Source organism: Plodia interpunctella, chromosome 9 (genome assembly GCF_027563975.2).
Source record: "Plodia interpunctella isolate USDA-ARS_2022_Savannah chromosome 9, ilPloInte3.2, whole genome shotgun sequence".
In the NCBI taxonomy this organism is placed as follows: Eukaryota; Metazoa; Arthropoda; class Insecta; order Lepidoptera; family Pyralidae; genus Plodia; species Plodia interpunctella.
In genome coordinates this window covers 9,471,778-9,484,866 of record NC_071302.1, presented here as the reverse complement: position 1 = coordinate 9,484,866, position 13,089 = coordinate 9,471,778, and the positions used below count along the sequence as shown (strand labels likewise).

At 40.7% G+C, this 13,089-nt stretch overlaps 1 protein-coding gene across 5 annotated transcripts in view; it reads left to right on the top strand.

Moving 5' to 3' along the window:
• Window positions 1-13,089, top strand: part of LOC128672484 (uncharacterized protein) — a 35,412-nt gene that overhangs the window by 18,896 nt on the left and 3,427 nt on the right. For 2 of the 5 annotated variants that reach the window (XM_053749675.2, XM_053749677.1), the window contains exons 2-16: window positions 445-524; window positions 1,774-1,876; window positions 2,908-3,119; window positions 3,199-3,367; window positions 3,873-3,986; window positions 5,794-5,937; window positions 6,231-6,483; window positions 7,903-8,102; window positions 8,833-9,048; window positions 9,589-9,723; window positions 10,149-10,323; window positions 10,722-10,870; window positions 11,363-11,539; window positions 12,133-12,259; window positions 12,827-12,982. In XM_053749675.2, the coding sequence (XP_053605650.1) occupies window positions 445-524; window positions 1,774-1,876; window positions 2,908-3,119; window positions 3,199-3,367; window positions 3,873-3,986; window positions 5,794-5,937; window positions 6,231-6,483; window positions 7,903-8,102; window positions 8,833-9,048; window positions 9,589-9,723; window positions 10,149-10,323; window positions 10,722-10,870; window positions 11,363-11,539; window positions 12,133-12,259; window positions 12,827-12,982 (2,410 nt within the window). The remainder of the gene's footprint in view (window positions 1-444; window positions 525-1,773; window positions 1,877-2,907; window positions 3,120-3,198; window positions 3,368-3,872; window positions 3,987-5,793; window positions 5,938-6,230; window positions 6,484-7,902; window positions 8,103-8,832; window positions 9,049-9,588; window positions 9,724-10,148; window positions 10,324-10,721; window positions 10,871-11,362; window positions 11,540-12,132; window positions 12,260-12,826; window positions 12,983-13,089) is intronic. The other 3 variants (XM_053749676.2, XM_053749680.2, XM_053749679.2) reach the window with 3 other exon arrangements.

Here is a 13,089-nt window from a genome sequence, read left to right as displayed (position 1 = left end):
GGTGATCAATGATCGGAAATAAATGCCGAATTAAAACTGTTTCATCCTCGAATCAGCGTAGCAAATAAGCCTTACAATTTTGAATATTCGGCTATGATATTTACGACCGGCCACCTACCTGACGACAACCCTCTTTGGGAATGTTATTGTTGCTTATGAACTGAAAGGCTTATGTCTTAGTCACCTCATACGAGATCCACGAGAGGATATGGAGCACCATTCTCGAATGAAGCAAAAAAAAAATGAAATTTTTATTTACCGCTAAAGTGATTATAAAATTAAACCCGATCAATATCATAAAATACACAAATTACAATCATTATTACAACTACCTAGTTATAATTACAGTCAGTCCAATACGTATGTATGTAAAGTATAGTTTACCATTTTTTTATGTATAAGAAGAAACTTTTTCATCGCATCTAACATTGTTTTCTACTGCAGTGTGCAACTTCATAGTGCACGAGCGATGCGTGGGACAAGTGGTGACGCCGTGCTGCGGGGTGGCGCCGAGCCTCATCAAGGTAACAATAATACATTTTATAATTAATGTTAATAAATAATAGATGTGTTTTTCTATTGTATTAGGCGACCCGGCTTCTAGGTTATAGTGAAAATTTAATCTAAATCCGTTGGGTGGTTTAATAGATGTACAATACTTAACGGTCCATACTAAACACTAAGCTTGTATCGTGGGCCGATGGCGCACGCAGCATCGCAGACAAATATCTGTGAGAACAGATAAGTACATTATATTTGACCGCTCTGGGAATATAAACCAGGATCTCCAGGAAGCATGCGGGCGTGGTGATCACTATGTCCTATAATCCTACTTTCTTTCATCTGTATTTGCATTTTGATGTTACAACTTGTATACTAAGCAAGCAGAGAAGAAACAGAGTAAAGAAAGACCAACCAAAAAAAAAATCTTCCTCGTATGCTAACCGTAAAAGCATTTGCCCTAGTCCTCAAATTGTCATCCTAAGTCAACCCGCGAAACCATTCAGAAAATCCCATGTCTGATCGTCCCGTATCACCTTGACATAAGAATTACTTCCCCTGAGACCGCGACAGACAACTGTTGCCTAGCATGAAAAATGTACCAGGTCACGCTATGTACAATCTACTGTAAGTCAAGTTAACCCTAACTCCGCCTTACGCGGAGGTAATAAGTGCAAACTTGCAATGAATGCTGGGAGGCTGATTGTAGGCTGTACGATAACGATGCATTGAGTAACAGCACAACAGCATATTTAATGAATATTCAATCGACGAGCTAAGTGTGTTGGCGTTATGCCACGGAAAGTGTTGTGTATGAAATATGTATTCACAATCAAAACTTTTATCGGGCTCTCGAGGCTTTAAAATTTTAAGAACAATTTCGTATAATTGTACTTAAAAATTTAAGTACAACTATGCCCTCGAGATCTGATGTCGATATTTTATATTTGTCATGATTTCTTTCATGGTCCCAACCACGGTCTCCACTGATTTATGACTTTGGAAGTAACCGGGAAATAGCTGAGAGAGAAAGAAATTGTTTTCTTCTCCATTTCGCACACTACGAAGCGTGATAATTTAGTATGCTAAATAACCTATTTTATATCCTATCACATTAAACCTGTGATTGTAGATCATAAATGTGACAATAAATAAAAAAAATAAACGTAACAGCCTTAATTGGTGTGTGTAATATTAAGATAAATAATATTGTTTTTATACCTGTATGTATATTTCTGTTTATTCCACAAATAACATTATAATGTTTTACAGAACCCAGTGGCTCACTGTTGGTCAGAGCCCGCACACCACAAGAGGAAATTCTGTACGGTGTGTCGCAAGAGGCTCGATGAACTGCCAGCCTTACACTGTATGAGTAAGTACTCACACTTTGTAATAGCAGGTTTTATAATTTATTGCTCGGCCACGTTTTGAGGTTGGAGGAAGGTCGTGCTGTGCAGAGAGCCTATCAGGGTCGAACGACATGGTGGGAATGGCGTGCGATTATTTTGGGGGCCAAGACTAGTTTCGGGTTACTGAGCCGGGATAATAAGTAAGTATTATATGATATGGCCGCATTATAACGTCAGGCTATCGCGTACATAACAAAAGATTTTCATGGCGAGCGAAAAAACGGAAAGCAATGGTAATCGCGGATATCCTTTAAAAGGGAGACAATAGGACCCATTTATTAAGCAAGTTTGCTCCTTGCTCTGGGAAATATAAAAAAACTTATGCCGACCAAGTACTGTTTATGTTACAAATATGTTATAATTTTTATTTTCTTTCATTGAATACAGCCTCGTCAACTGACTTCTAAAAACGAAGAATTTCAACGTTCAACAAAGGTATTGTAGTTAAACCTGCTTGCTGTACACGTAAAGTGCGCACGGTGAAAATATTTAATGTTGCGCAAATATGCTAGTCGCGTGTTGCATTGTAGCAAGTGCTACGAGAATGTGTAGACGGTCTACGCCGTAGAACTACAACATGTACGCCACGAGTTGAAAAGGCTTGAAATTGAAATTCTCATTCTGATTGTTGTTTTGAAATTCGATTTCCACAAATTTTTGGGATTTCTATATTTACTTAATCTATAATTACTTTAACCTATATTATAAAACATTTAAAATAAAATAGAATAGACTTAATTTTAGTTCTAAACCGCTTATTCTGGCATGATAGGGACCAACACTGTTCAAATGAGTTTATTTCGGCGTTTCTTCCTCAGCAGTGATCGTTCCGAAATGTCAGTAGTTTGTGAGAAATTACTATTTAATATAAAAATTGACGTGAAAAGGTGAATGTGAAGGTCTAATTTCTGAATAAATTATTTGAATTTGACCTTATGCGCCGAATGTCCCATAGCTAAATTATCCAGATCTAATATCTTAGTATTTGTTGCAGTCTGTGAATACTACGTCCACGGAGAATGTGTGGACTTCGCAGCGGCGGACTGCAAGGAGAACGCGACATACTGCGCGGGCAGCGAGCCGCGGCACGTGCATCACTGGCGCGAGGGCAACCTGCCCGCCAGCTCCAAGTGTGCCGCCTGCCGCCGCGCCTGCTACTCCGCCGAGTGTCTGACCGGCTACCGCTGCGAGTGGTGCGGCAGCACGGTGAGCCAGCTCTCTTCCTGTCTCACTCTCCTGCTCCTGGAGATCAACTTCAACATGATCATTTATGATATTGTTGCAGTGTCACGCTGGTTGCCGCGCCCTCATCCCGGAGGAATGCAACTTCGGCATGTTGCAGCCGATCTTCCTGCCTCCGTCGGCGGTATCCATCCCGCGGACGGAGGTGCCCATGGAAGCCATCATCGGCGTCCACGTGAGACCTCCGCCATCTCAACGAGACTTCGGCTGCCGTAAGTGTCCCACAGCATAGGCCGTCGCGCCGCATCGCTTTTGGCCGCACATGTGTCCCGCCATTCGCGGCGCTTCTAGTTAGCCGCTTGTAGTCTCGGTCCCGCACTTCTTCTGCTCTAAACGCGTCCAGCGAACGATACAAAGCGATATTCACCAACTATATGACATCATCTTTATAAGCTACATTTGTTGAAGTGCAGATCTTGGATTCTGTCTTAGTTATATTTAAGTTAGTTAGGTTTGGCTCGCTTTGTACTTAGACTCAGTAATCATAGACCTTATTAGAAGCTCTTCAGTACTTCAATCAAGTCATAAGCTGTGGGGTATCGCCACGTATCCTTCAGCGGCAGCGATTCTCGAGCAGTCGCTTTTGAAACACAGTTGTAACATTGACATATATCAACGTCAATATGACATAACTATTCGACGTCGAATCGCGGGGGACATGTGGGTGTTGAAAAGCGTGGCGGTGGAGTGTGAGCGGTGAGCGGTGTCTTTGGGCAGCGCGGGAGGAGCCCGGCGGTGGCTGGGCCGGCGCGCGGCTGGTGACGCTGGCGCGGCGGCTGCTGCCGGCGGCCTGCAGCCCGCACGGCGGCGCCTCCCCACCCTACTCCAGAGGTACCTGACTCACGCTGATATCACCGCTGTTCTGTCATTGCATGGTTCCTATCTTGAATTCCGTGGAAGATACGCGTACTTTTGGAATTACCGTCTTTTTCATTAAAATTATTGAAATGATTGAATTTTTTTCTGGAATTCCACTGAATTCAGTCGTTGCCCAGCTTTTGTACTACAGCTTTATAATAACATGACTTTGAACAAGCTTTCAATCGTCCAGATAAATGCACCCACAGTTTCAAAACTTCCCACTTTGGACAATGTCTACTTCAGACTTGAGCTCCATGCACGGCGACTATTGCTTGTCTAATATCTATGTGCTATGACGAGACCTATATAAATATTTACGTGTATTATATTTCCACAAAAATACTTTCACTGAGCACACTCCCTCACCGCAGAAAATTTCTCGAATGTTGAACTGTCTGAAATATAACTTAATGCAAAATGAGTGCAAAATTTAATTATTCGACACCGTTTGATCCTTCCCCTTTCTTCTGCTTCATAAAACTACAAGATAAAAATAAATAAAGCTTGTAAATATATTAATTGCCAGCTTATTAATTTGATCTCTCCTCTCAAGGTACGTCTGAACATCTAAGAAAGCAAAAAATTGGTTTACTTTATAATAACATCGTTTTAATTTAGAGGACAAGGTTTCATTTTTTAAAACTTGCCATTAGCGAATGGCAAGTGTCGCCATCGCCTCGGTTACTTGAAGAGAAATTTATGGGGTTAGAGACAAAAGGAAAATCTTGTAGTTTTATGAATGAAAAATAAACAATATTCAAATCGAGAGCCGCTTACACCCGTAGCCGACGGGCCCCAAGAATACTCATGATGTAGTATTCCAACGGCTAAGGTAACATACGAACAGACATATTGGTATTAGTATGTAATATGTATCGCTATATATACCGCGGTATATAAGCTGTGTGCGTTAGTACCCGCTGCTGGCTTTGTTTCGGTCAAAAATGAGACACTATTTTGGCCGAGACCGTCCTATGTGTTAAATGTATGGAAGTGATATGATGTGCCGTAACGGTTACCGAATTCAAAACTTTAACAGAGAATATTTGACTTCTTGAGAATTTTTATTTATACATTTTTGTACAAAAACATATAGACATTATTATGTCTTGTTTTTGATAAAGGATTGTCATCATATACCTTTCAATTACATGTTTATTTAGTTTAATCATTTCACACATTGGAAATGGAAAGAATACTTCTAATAATAAACTTAAAACTCAAAGTATATTTTTAAAAACGTGTGAGTTGATTAAATTAACTTAAATATTGTTATTATTTACGCAATGTTTAGAGTAACACATAAATAGAAGCTAAATAATTGCAATAATTTATCTACAACATAAAAAATACACTATTAAAATGTTTAGTCTAAATCATCATTCATTCAACACTTCACATTAACGATATTTTTATTTATTCCTTTTTATAAAAATTAACCCCTTTAAGAGACCTGCCTACAAAGGCAATAATGTTAAAACACTAACATTAAAACAAGTACTTAAATAATGTAGTTTAAACACTAATAAATATAAATTAAATATTTAACTTTTTTATCATATTAGATAAATATGTTTCAAATTCAATTAAACATTTATTCACCATTTATTTTTTAATGCAAATTATCCGTAAATATAGTAAAAACAATTATTAGGTTTTTCTTTATCGACCACATAAGCATTACCATTATTTAAATAATGTATAAGTTTTGTACCTGTACTCGTGGGAGTTGGTGCGGGGTTAGGGGGGCGTATTTGAGCGATCCGGGATGTTGCAGCTCGAAGCGTCAGCGAAGAGTTCAGCTCGGGCTGCGAGGGCCGCTCGGGCTCCGGCGGCGGCTCCACCGGCGCGCCCGCCGACCAGGACCACCGGCCTGACCACAAGCAGCACAGGGACCGCACCCCTGACGATAGGGACGAAGGTAATCAATATTTTTTTTGCCTATATGCATGTGAATGATATTTAGAAATATTCCAGAACTTATCTATAGTATTTCTACATGCAACAAGTCGAATCAGGTACTTTTCTCCAAATGTCAAAAACAAGAATTTATGTTGTATGGCTCATGACAGTGAAATGGTGACGTCACTTAAAATGCTGATCCGAATATACTCGTATACAACTTTGGAAAAAATGTTAGATAAAGCGTATCTATAACGGCAGTTAACCTATATCCTGCTTTAAATACAATTTTCCAACAATCCCCAAAAACAGAAGTGGTGAAGGTGTACGACGGGGATGCGGCGTGGTCGCGGCGCCTCTACCGGCCCGTGGTGGTGGGCCGGAATTGGAACGAGAGGGAACTGGTGTCCGCCGCCTTACGGGCGTTCCACGTGGCGCGGGAGCCGGAACAGTTCGAACTGACGGACGCGCTGGCGGGCGACGAGCCGCCGCTCAAGGACCCCACGCCACTCGCCAGGGTCACGCGGCTGCCTAACAAGAGGCCTGCGCTGTTTCTGCGTTTCAAGTTAGTATTGCACTTATATAACTACTCCTTACATCGTATCCTTATTACTGAAGGTGATCTTATGTGACACCTATTGACCGTTATTCGAATCTGTGCTCTGTCGCTCGTATGGCGTTGCTGACTTTGATCTTCAGTGTCGAACGGTTATTTCTCTTCTTAGTCTTCAGTTTGTCCTCTGTATCTCTTTGTCGTTTGTCCTCTGTTTCCATGTTAATAGAAGTTTTTCTAGACTGTCTTCAGTTTTCCTGAACACATAGTCAAAGATCTATAAAATTCTGCGAACACATGACTTGGAGAGTCTACTCTTAATGCCTAGTTGTTGAATACAAACGTTTTGCACTTATATCTGCTATAAAAGTATACTCATTTTATACTTTAGCCATTCAATGTTATTTCCACTAATCTCTAATCAGAGCAAACTTGGCATTTTTTCAAAAAGTTGTCGAGGTCGTCCCTTCATCCCTTATTTCACTTCATAAATTATAGTAACTTTTAGGCAACTCATTGAAAGTCAATTGAAAACATGCATGAGTCCGAAACTGGTGTCTTCTACTTAATTAACTCGTGCTCAAAACCGTCACGTGCCATTAGTCAAACTTGTAAGTTCTCCGGCATTTTCTAACAACCCAAATATTTTTGACTCGCGGAAAAATTAAAAGGATGTTGACTACCCAATCCATGCCTCCCTCAGTGGGTATCCATCGATTCTTTCCATCTGTTCTAGCGTGAGACGACATGGTCCCACGCGCCCTGCGCACCCATGTGAACTTGACCATAGAGCTGTTTGAAGTGCGCTCGGGTGAACTTAGCCGTGGCCGAGTTTACGCTAGCACACTTACATGTATCGATTATATCCTTTACTGTTTGTACCAACGTGTGTTTTAAATTATTTGTGCTTAATATTCAAAGTTCAAAAGCATTGAAGCCCATTTATAGTTGGCGACTATTTTGTCCTTGTTTTGACTCGATTTGGTCACGTAGAGACCCTTCCTTGTCTTTAGACACGGACAAGAGGGAGAAAAATTTATTTAAATACAATTTTGGCATTCACTGACTCATCACCGATGTCGTAGGTTAGAAACAGACTTATATTGTATTGTTATGTAACTTATGTAACACTAAACATGTCCTAAAAATCACAAGATAAATTACATGAGCCATAGACTAAGAGCAGCACCAAAACCAACAGTACAAATAAAGAACTTTACTATTAGCGATGAGCAAATAAAAGGTCATACTCGTTTGCAGTATTAAAAAAAGATATTTGTTGTAGAAAATATATAACGACGCATATACTCGGGATATACGATACGATACTTACGCTATTGTTTTCGAAAGAAGTACATGACAATATTTAAGGGCTCAACAATCCTTGTGTTATGTTATCCTATCGTTGATGGTCAATGAATTTTCTACCAGGGAGCCAGAAACAGGGGGCGGCGAGGTGCGAGTGTACCCTGGCCGGGTGGCGGGGGCCGGCGAGACTTTCGTGACAGTCTCCTGTTGCGGAGACGACGCCGTCTCCAACCTCATGGCCTCGGCGCTCGAGCGCTTCGGCCTGGACCCCACGCGCGCGATCCACGACTACCGGTGTTCGGAGATACTGCTAGACCGCGGTGGTAAGTTTTATTAAAAGTACGTCGCTTGTATGAATGAAAGGTATTCAAGTGACGGGTGCGGTTTTACATTTCCCTTTTTATTGAATCACTGTCGGTCGGTGATAGCAAAATCCCACTACACTCACAGCAAGCACATTATATCAATACACATAAACTATGCTATAGTATATAGTACCTACATTTATTAATGCATCCGATAGAACGGCATCGTAGGAGTTGGGGTTGAGGAAGACCTTTGCCCAGCAGTGGAATGGAATAGATTAACAAATGCTATGCTAATAGAAGAGAATTTATAAAACACACATATTGTGCTGGCCATCTGCATCCCCCAGCAATCAATACCTAATGGTGCAAGTTTTCATTCAGCCCAACTTTTATACTAATACCTGCAGCTTACTTAGGTGTATATAAATAACTAACAATTCAATATCAATTTAATTAGACAAGAATTTGAGTTTCATTTTACGCTATTGTATGCCCACATGTGACGTTTCACGGTTAAAGGTTATTAGGTCAATGTTTACTTATTACGCATAATTTTATACCTAAGAAAAAGCTTAGTACATATCTGCTACTAAAAAATATTCAGATCAAAAACAAAAACACATCCCAAAATCGTGGAACGTTACGAACGAAATGAAATTATGAAAATAGAGAGCCAATTAAAAGTCTTCACAGCGAAAACAAAAGTAAAAAATAGAATGCTAACATTCCCATCCCTGTCTGCCAGCAGTATCCGAGCGCGTGCTAGAAGAGGAAGAGCGACCGTGGCGCATCGTGGTCCGGCTTGCGCGGGAGTCTGTGCGGCGCATGGAGCTAGCGCGGTTCTACCTCCAGCCGCGACGGGACCCGCACGGGCCCACCCTCGCCCTATTCGTAGCGTCCCTCCCCCCAGGGCTCTCGGAGAGGAACTACGAGAATATATTAGTCGAGTTCCTCGGTGCCGGTGAGTGGGTATTACAATGAATTCGTTATAATTGCAAAGGAATAATGTTAACCCGTGATTTTGTTCTCTAAACGGCCTAATGATGACTTTTTCAGGAAAGTATATTTCGAATATCTTAACTAATTCCTCCTTCTTTTAGGCAAGTCGTTTTATTGTTTCAATAAAGATAAACGCCTAATCTAAAATTGAACTTTTCTGATTAATAAGTATCTTACAAAAATGTACCTATTTTTAGAATAAGCTTTATTATCGTCAGACAAATAGATCTTAGACAAAAAATATCATGTCCGAAGTAAGCCGTTGAGGAGTTCCCTCGTTGGGAGCCGATCCTGGGCGCACTAACAGATCATGCATTTGTAATAATACATTATCATCAAACTAAACGTGTATAGACAATTTCATCTCAATCGATTCAAGATATCCCGCTTCAGCCGAACTGACAATTTCATACATAATGTATGTAGGTGAGTATGCAAGTGAAATAAAAGTTTGTTAGGTAAGTATAATCATTGCGTTTTAACCTAAACGTGGTTGTTCCAGAGAACAAATTCACCTCCATCGGGCCGATCTACTACGAATACGGGTCGATGGTGATCACGTACGAGGACGCCAGCAAGGCGGTCCGCGCGCTCTACGCGCTTCGAGAGGCCAAATATGAAGATAAGCATTTATTAGGTAAGATTTATTCAATGAATTTGATTATGTAAACCCTAACTGCTGTAAAGCTTAAAATAGCCTCACAATTTCCTTCCTTCATCTTGAGAAAACGTAAAACTTATATATATGAAATTGCTTTAACGAAGTATAAAGATTGCATAAAGATACGAAATCATAAAACGTGCGAGAAACTTAATTTCTTCGTTTATCATAAACAATTTGATACGTACCTATGCATGTTTGTATTTCGAATAAAAAAAGTTTAATAGAATATGTATTATAAACATTAAATTCTTAAAAAGGGCGTGAAAAGATTAATTCTGGCCGGCAACACACGTGTTTACAGGCGTCAGTGTTTATAGGCTGCGGTGATCACGAGGAATTGCTGGGTGATTTGTTTGCTCAGTAGTATAAAAAAAACTTACCCTGTCCAATCTGCGCAGTGATGTTACTACCCAGCATCGAGCCTTCAATGGTGCCGGCGGGCGTGAAGCCCTTACTCGTCTTTGTCAACGTCAAGTCCGGCGGCTGCCAGGGGCTCGAGCTCATCTCCTCCTTCAGGAAACTCCTCAACCCCTACCAGGTGTTCGACCTCGAGAACGGAGGGCCTTTACCTGGGTAAGTTTATTTATAGAACACTATTAGAGACAGAAAAAATATTGTGATTATTTTCCAGAGAATACACCATATAATAGGCACGTATTACATATATAGCACGTATGCACGTGCGTTGCAATTCCATGCAATCATGCTGTATACATATTCGGTGTCTCCTTTCCTCCTATTGTTCCTTTCTAGTCATAGAGCGTCGGAGCCAGGAGTTCACTTTCCTATTTATGTGCACGGGATTTAAGTCATGTGGGGAGGTGAATTGGAGTATTTCAGGACTTTAAGCCCGCGACAAGAGAAGATCACAAATATTATTAAAATAAGTTAAGAAAAGATTATCAATTGGCGATTCTGCTGGTAATTCAGCTGTAAATAAAATTAAAACTAACATCGTGGGAATATTCCAGGTTATACGTGTTTCGTCACATTCCTAACTACAAAATCTTGGTGTGCGGCGGGGACGGCACCATCGGCTGGGTGCTGCAGTGCCTGGACAACGTGGGCCAGGACTCGCAGTGCTCCAACCCGCCCTGCGCTATCGTCCCTCTCGGCACAGGTCAGGACGTTACTTCCTTGTGTGTCTTATTTTGTCTATGTCTATTTGACGTGATGCCAACGACCACATTCCATTATTGCACCTCTCGCGACAGAAAGGTAATTCATCCTCACACCTCAGAGACCCAAAGTATCACGTACAGTGCGCTTTGAAAAGAAATCTACCCCAGGTACCGTATCTTACAACTTCGTAAGTATATAGATAGGTATTGTATAACACCCAGTATGTAAATTCGTATAAATCTTTCTGTCTACGCACTACAATCCTAATCCTTGCAAATATTATAAATGAAAAAGTTTTACGAAAGTTCTTCATAATTTATCTAACCAACCAATCTTCTTTTCATACATGTAGATCAATCAATCTTCAATTTTGCATACATGTAGTTTGAAGTACGGAGAAGGACATAGGGTTTTCGTCTTAGAAAAATAACTACTCTCCCATGGGAATTTCACTTCATATAAAACAATCTAACCTATATTGTTTTTTTAGGTAACGATTTAGCACGTGTGTTACGATGGGGCTCAGGCTACACAGGCTGCGAGGATCCGTTGTCTCTGCTGCGTGACGTCATCGACGCGGAGGAGATCCGCCTGGACCGCTGGACAGTCGTCTTCCACCCCGAGGACAAGCAGGACGAGCCCAAGGAGCTGTCTAAACAGCTGCCAGGTTAGTTGTGCGTTTTGAACAGGATCGGGGAGTTTATGTAAATGCAGAAACTTTCTAGTCAAATCAGTTGCTTTTTACTACGTTAAAAATAAACAATAATTGATATACATGGAGCCTCTATGACAGTGATGTGTTATGAAGTCACGATTTTTCCGAGTGAAGTATTAAAACATTCCTAAAATGCTGAAATTAGAACTAATAAATAGTAAAACAGACAAACATCACAAAGGCCACATCTGCGGCATGCATCCGGAGAGTTGGGCGCACATTGACCGCATGGAGTTCAACCGATGGCTAATGGAAAAGAGGGAGGCCAAGGACATGATGGGTAAATGATTTTAAGGCGTTTCAAGAAATGGAGGGAAGAGACCACAAACAGGGTGGTAGAAATTAGGCCTCCATTAATTTATTTCTATCTCTCCCTTTTGCCCAGCAATATAAATAGCTAGTTCAAAAAATGTAATCATATCACTCAAGCTAACGCGCCGACCTGGTAGTGTGTGCTGTCAGGGGCAGCCATGTGGTAGTAAGTAAGGAGGGTCAGGTGTATCTGCCGCCGACTGTACACGACTACATTGCATCGTGTGTGACAGGGTCGCAGAGCGAGGACAACTCGCAGATCCTGGTGATGAACAACTACTTCGGCATTGGCATCGACGCAGACCTATGTCTCGACTTCCACAACGCGAGAGAGGAGAATCCTAACAAGTTTAATAGCAGGTAAGCCGTTTCATGCTTTAATCCATACCATACAATATACTTGATGCCAAATTAAAAAAAAAATGCGACACACGAATGTCTGTCGCAATTTTGATGAAATTTGGTAAGCAGTTATTGAAGTTCAAACATAAGCTTTTTTACACCCTCAGAGTTTGCATGACAAACATTTTGCCGCGGGCGGAGATGCGAAAAACAGCTAGTCAATCATAAAGAAGCCTAAAATTAAAATTACATGTGTATGAGATTTATATTTACGAATAAATGAATTATTTTATAAAATTTTCTAGAAGAAAAAATAAATCTTCATATAATTAACTTATCAAGTGGCCAGTAACTTAATAATTACAGTAATAACAGTAGTGTTTAAAAACCTTTACAATGTCTTAAGTTTACTAATAATCTTTAATGGCCAAGACTAACAGTATTTTTTTAATGTAGCTCTCAGGTCCCACTGCTGGGCAAAATCCTCCTCTTTGCTTCCAACAACTTTTATTCCTCGTCAGTTGTGGCCATTCCTTATCGAAGTTATTATATTAACTAAGTAATATCTCGCCAATTTTCCTTAAGGTTACGTAATAAGGGCGTGTACGTAAAGATGGGTCTGCGAAAAATGGTGGGTCGGAAAATGTGCAAGGACCTGCACAAGGCGGTCAAGCTGGAGGTGGACGGAAAGCCGGTCGAGCTGCCGGCTGTAGAGGGCATCATCATTTTAAATATACTCAGGTATGTCCATAACAAAAATAAATAGTACATATTATCATCAAGTCTCCATTGGTATAGGCAGAAACTGGAAATTTCTACCTGACACGATCCTGACGAATCTTGGAAAA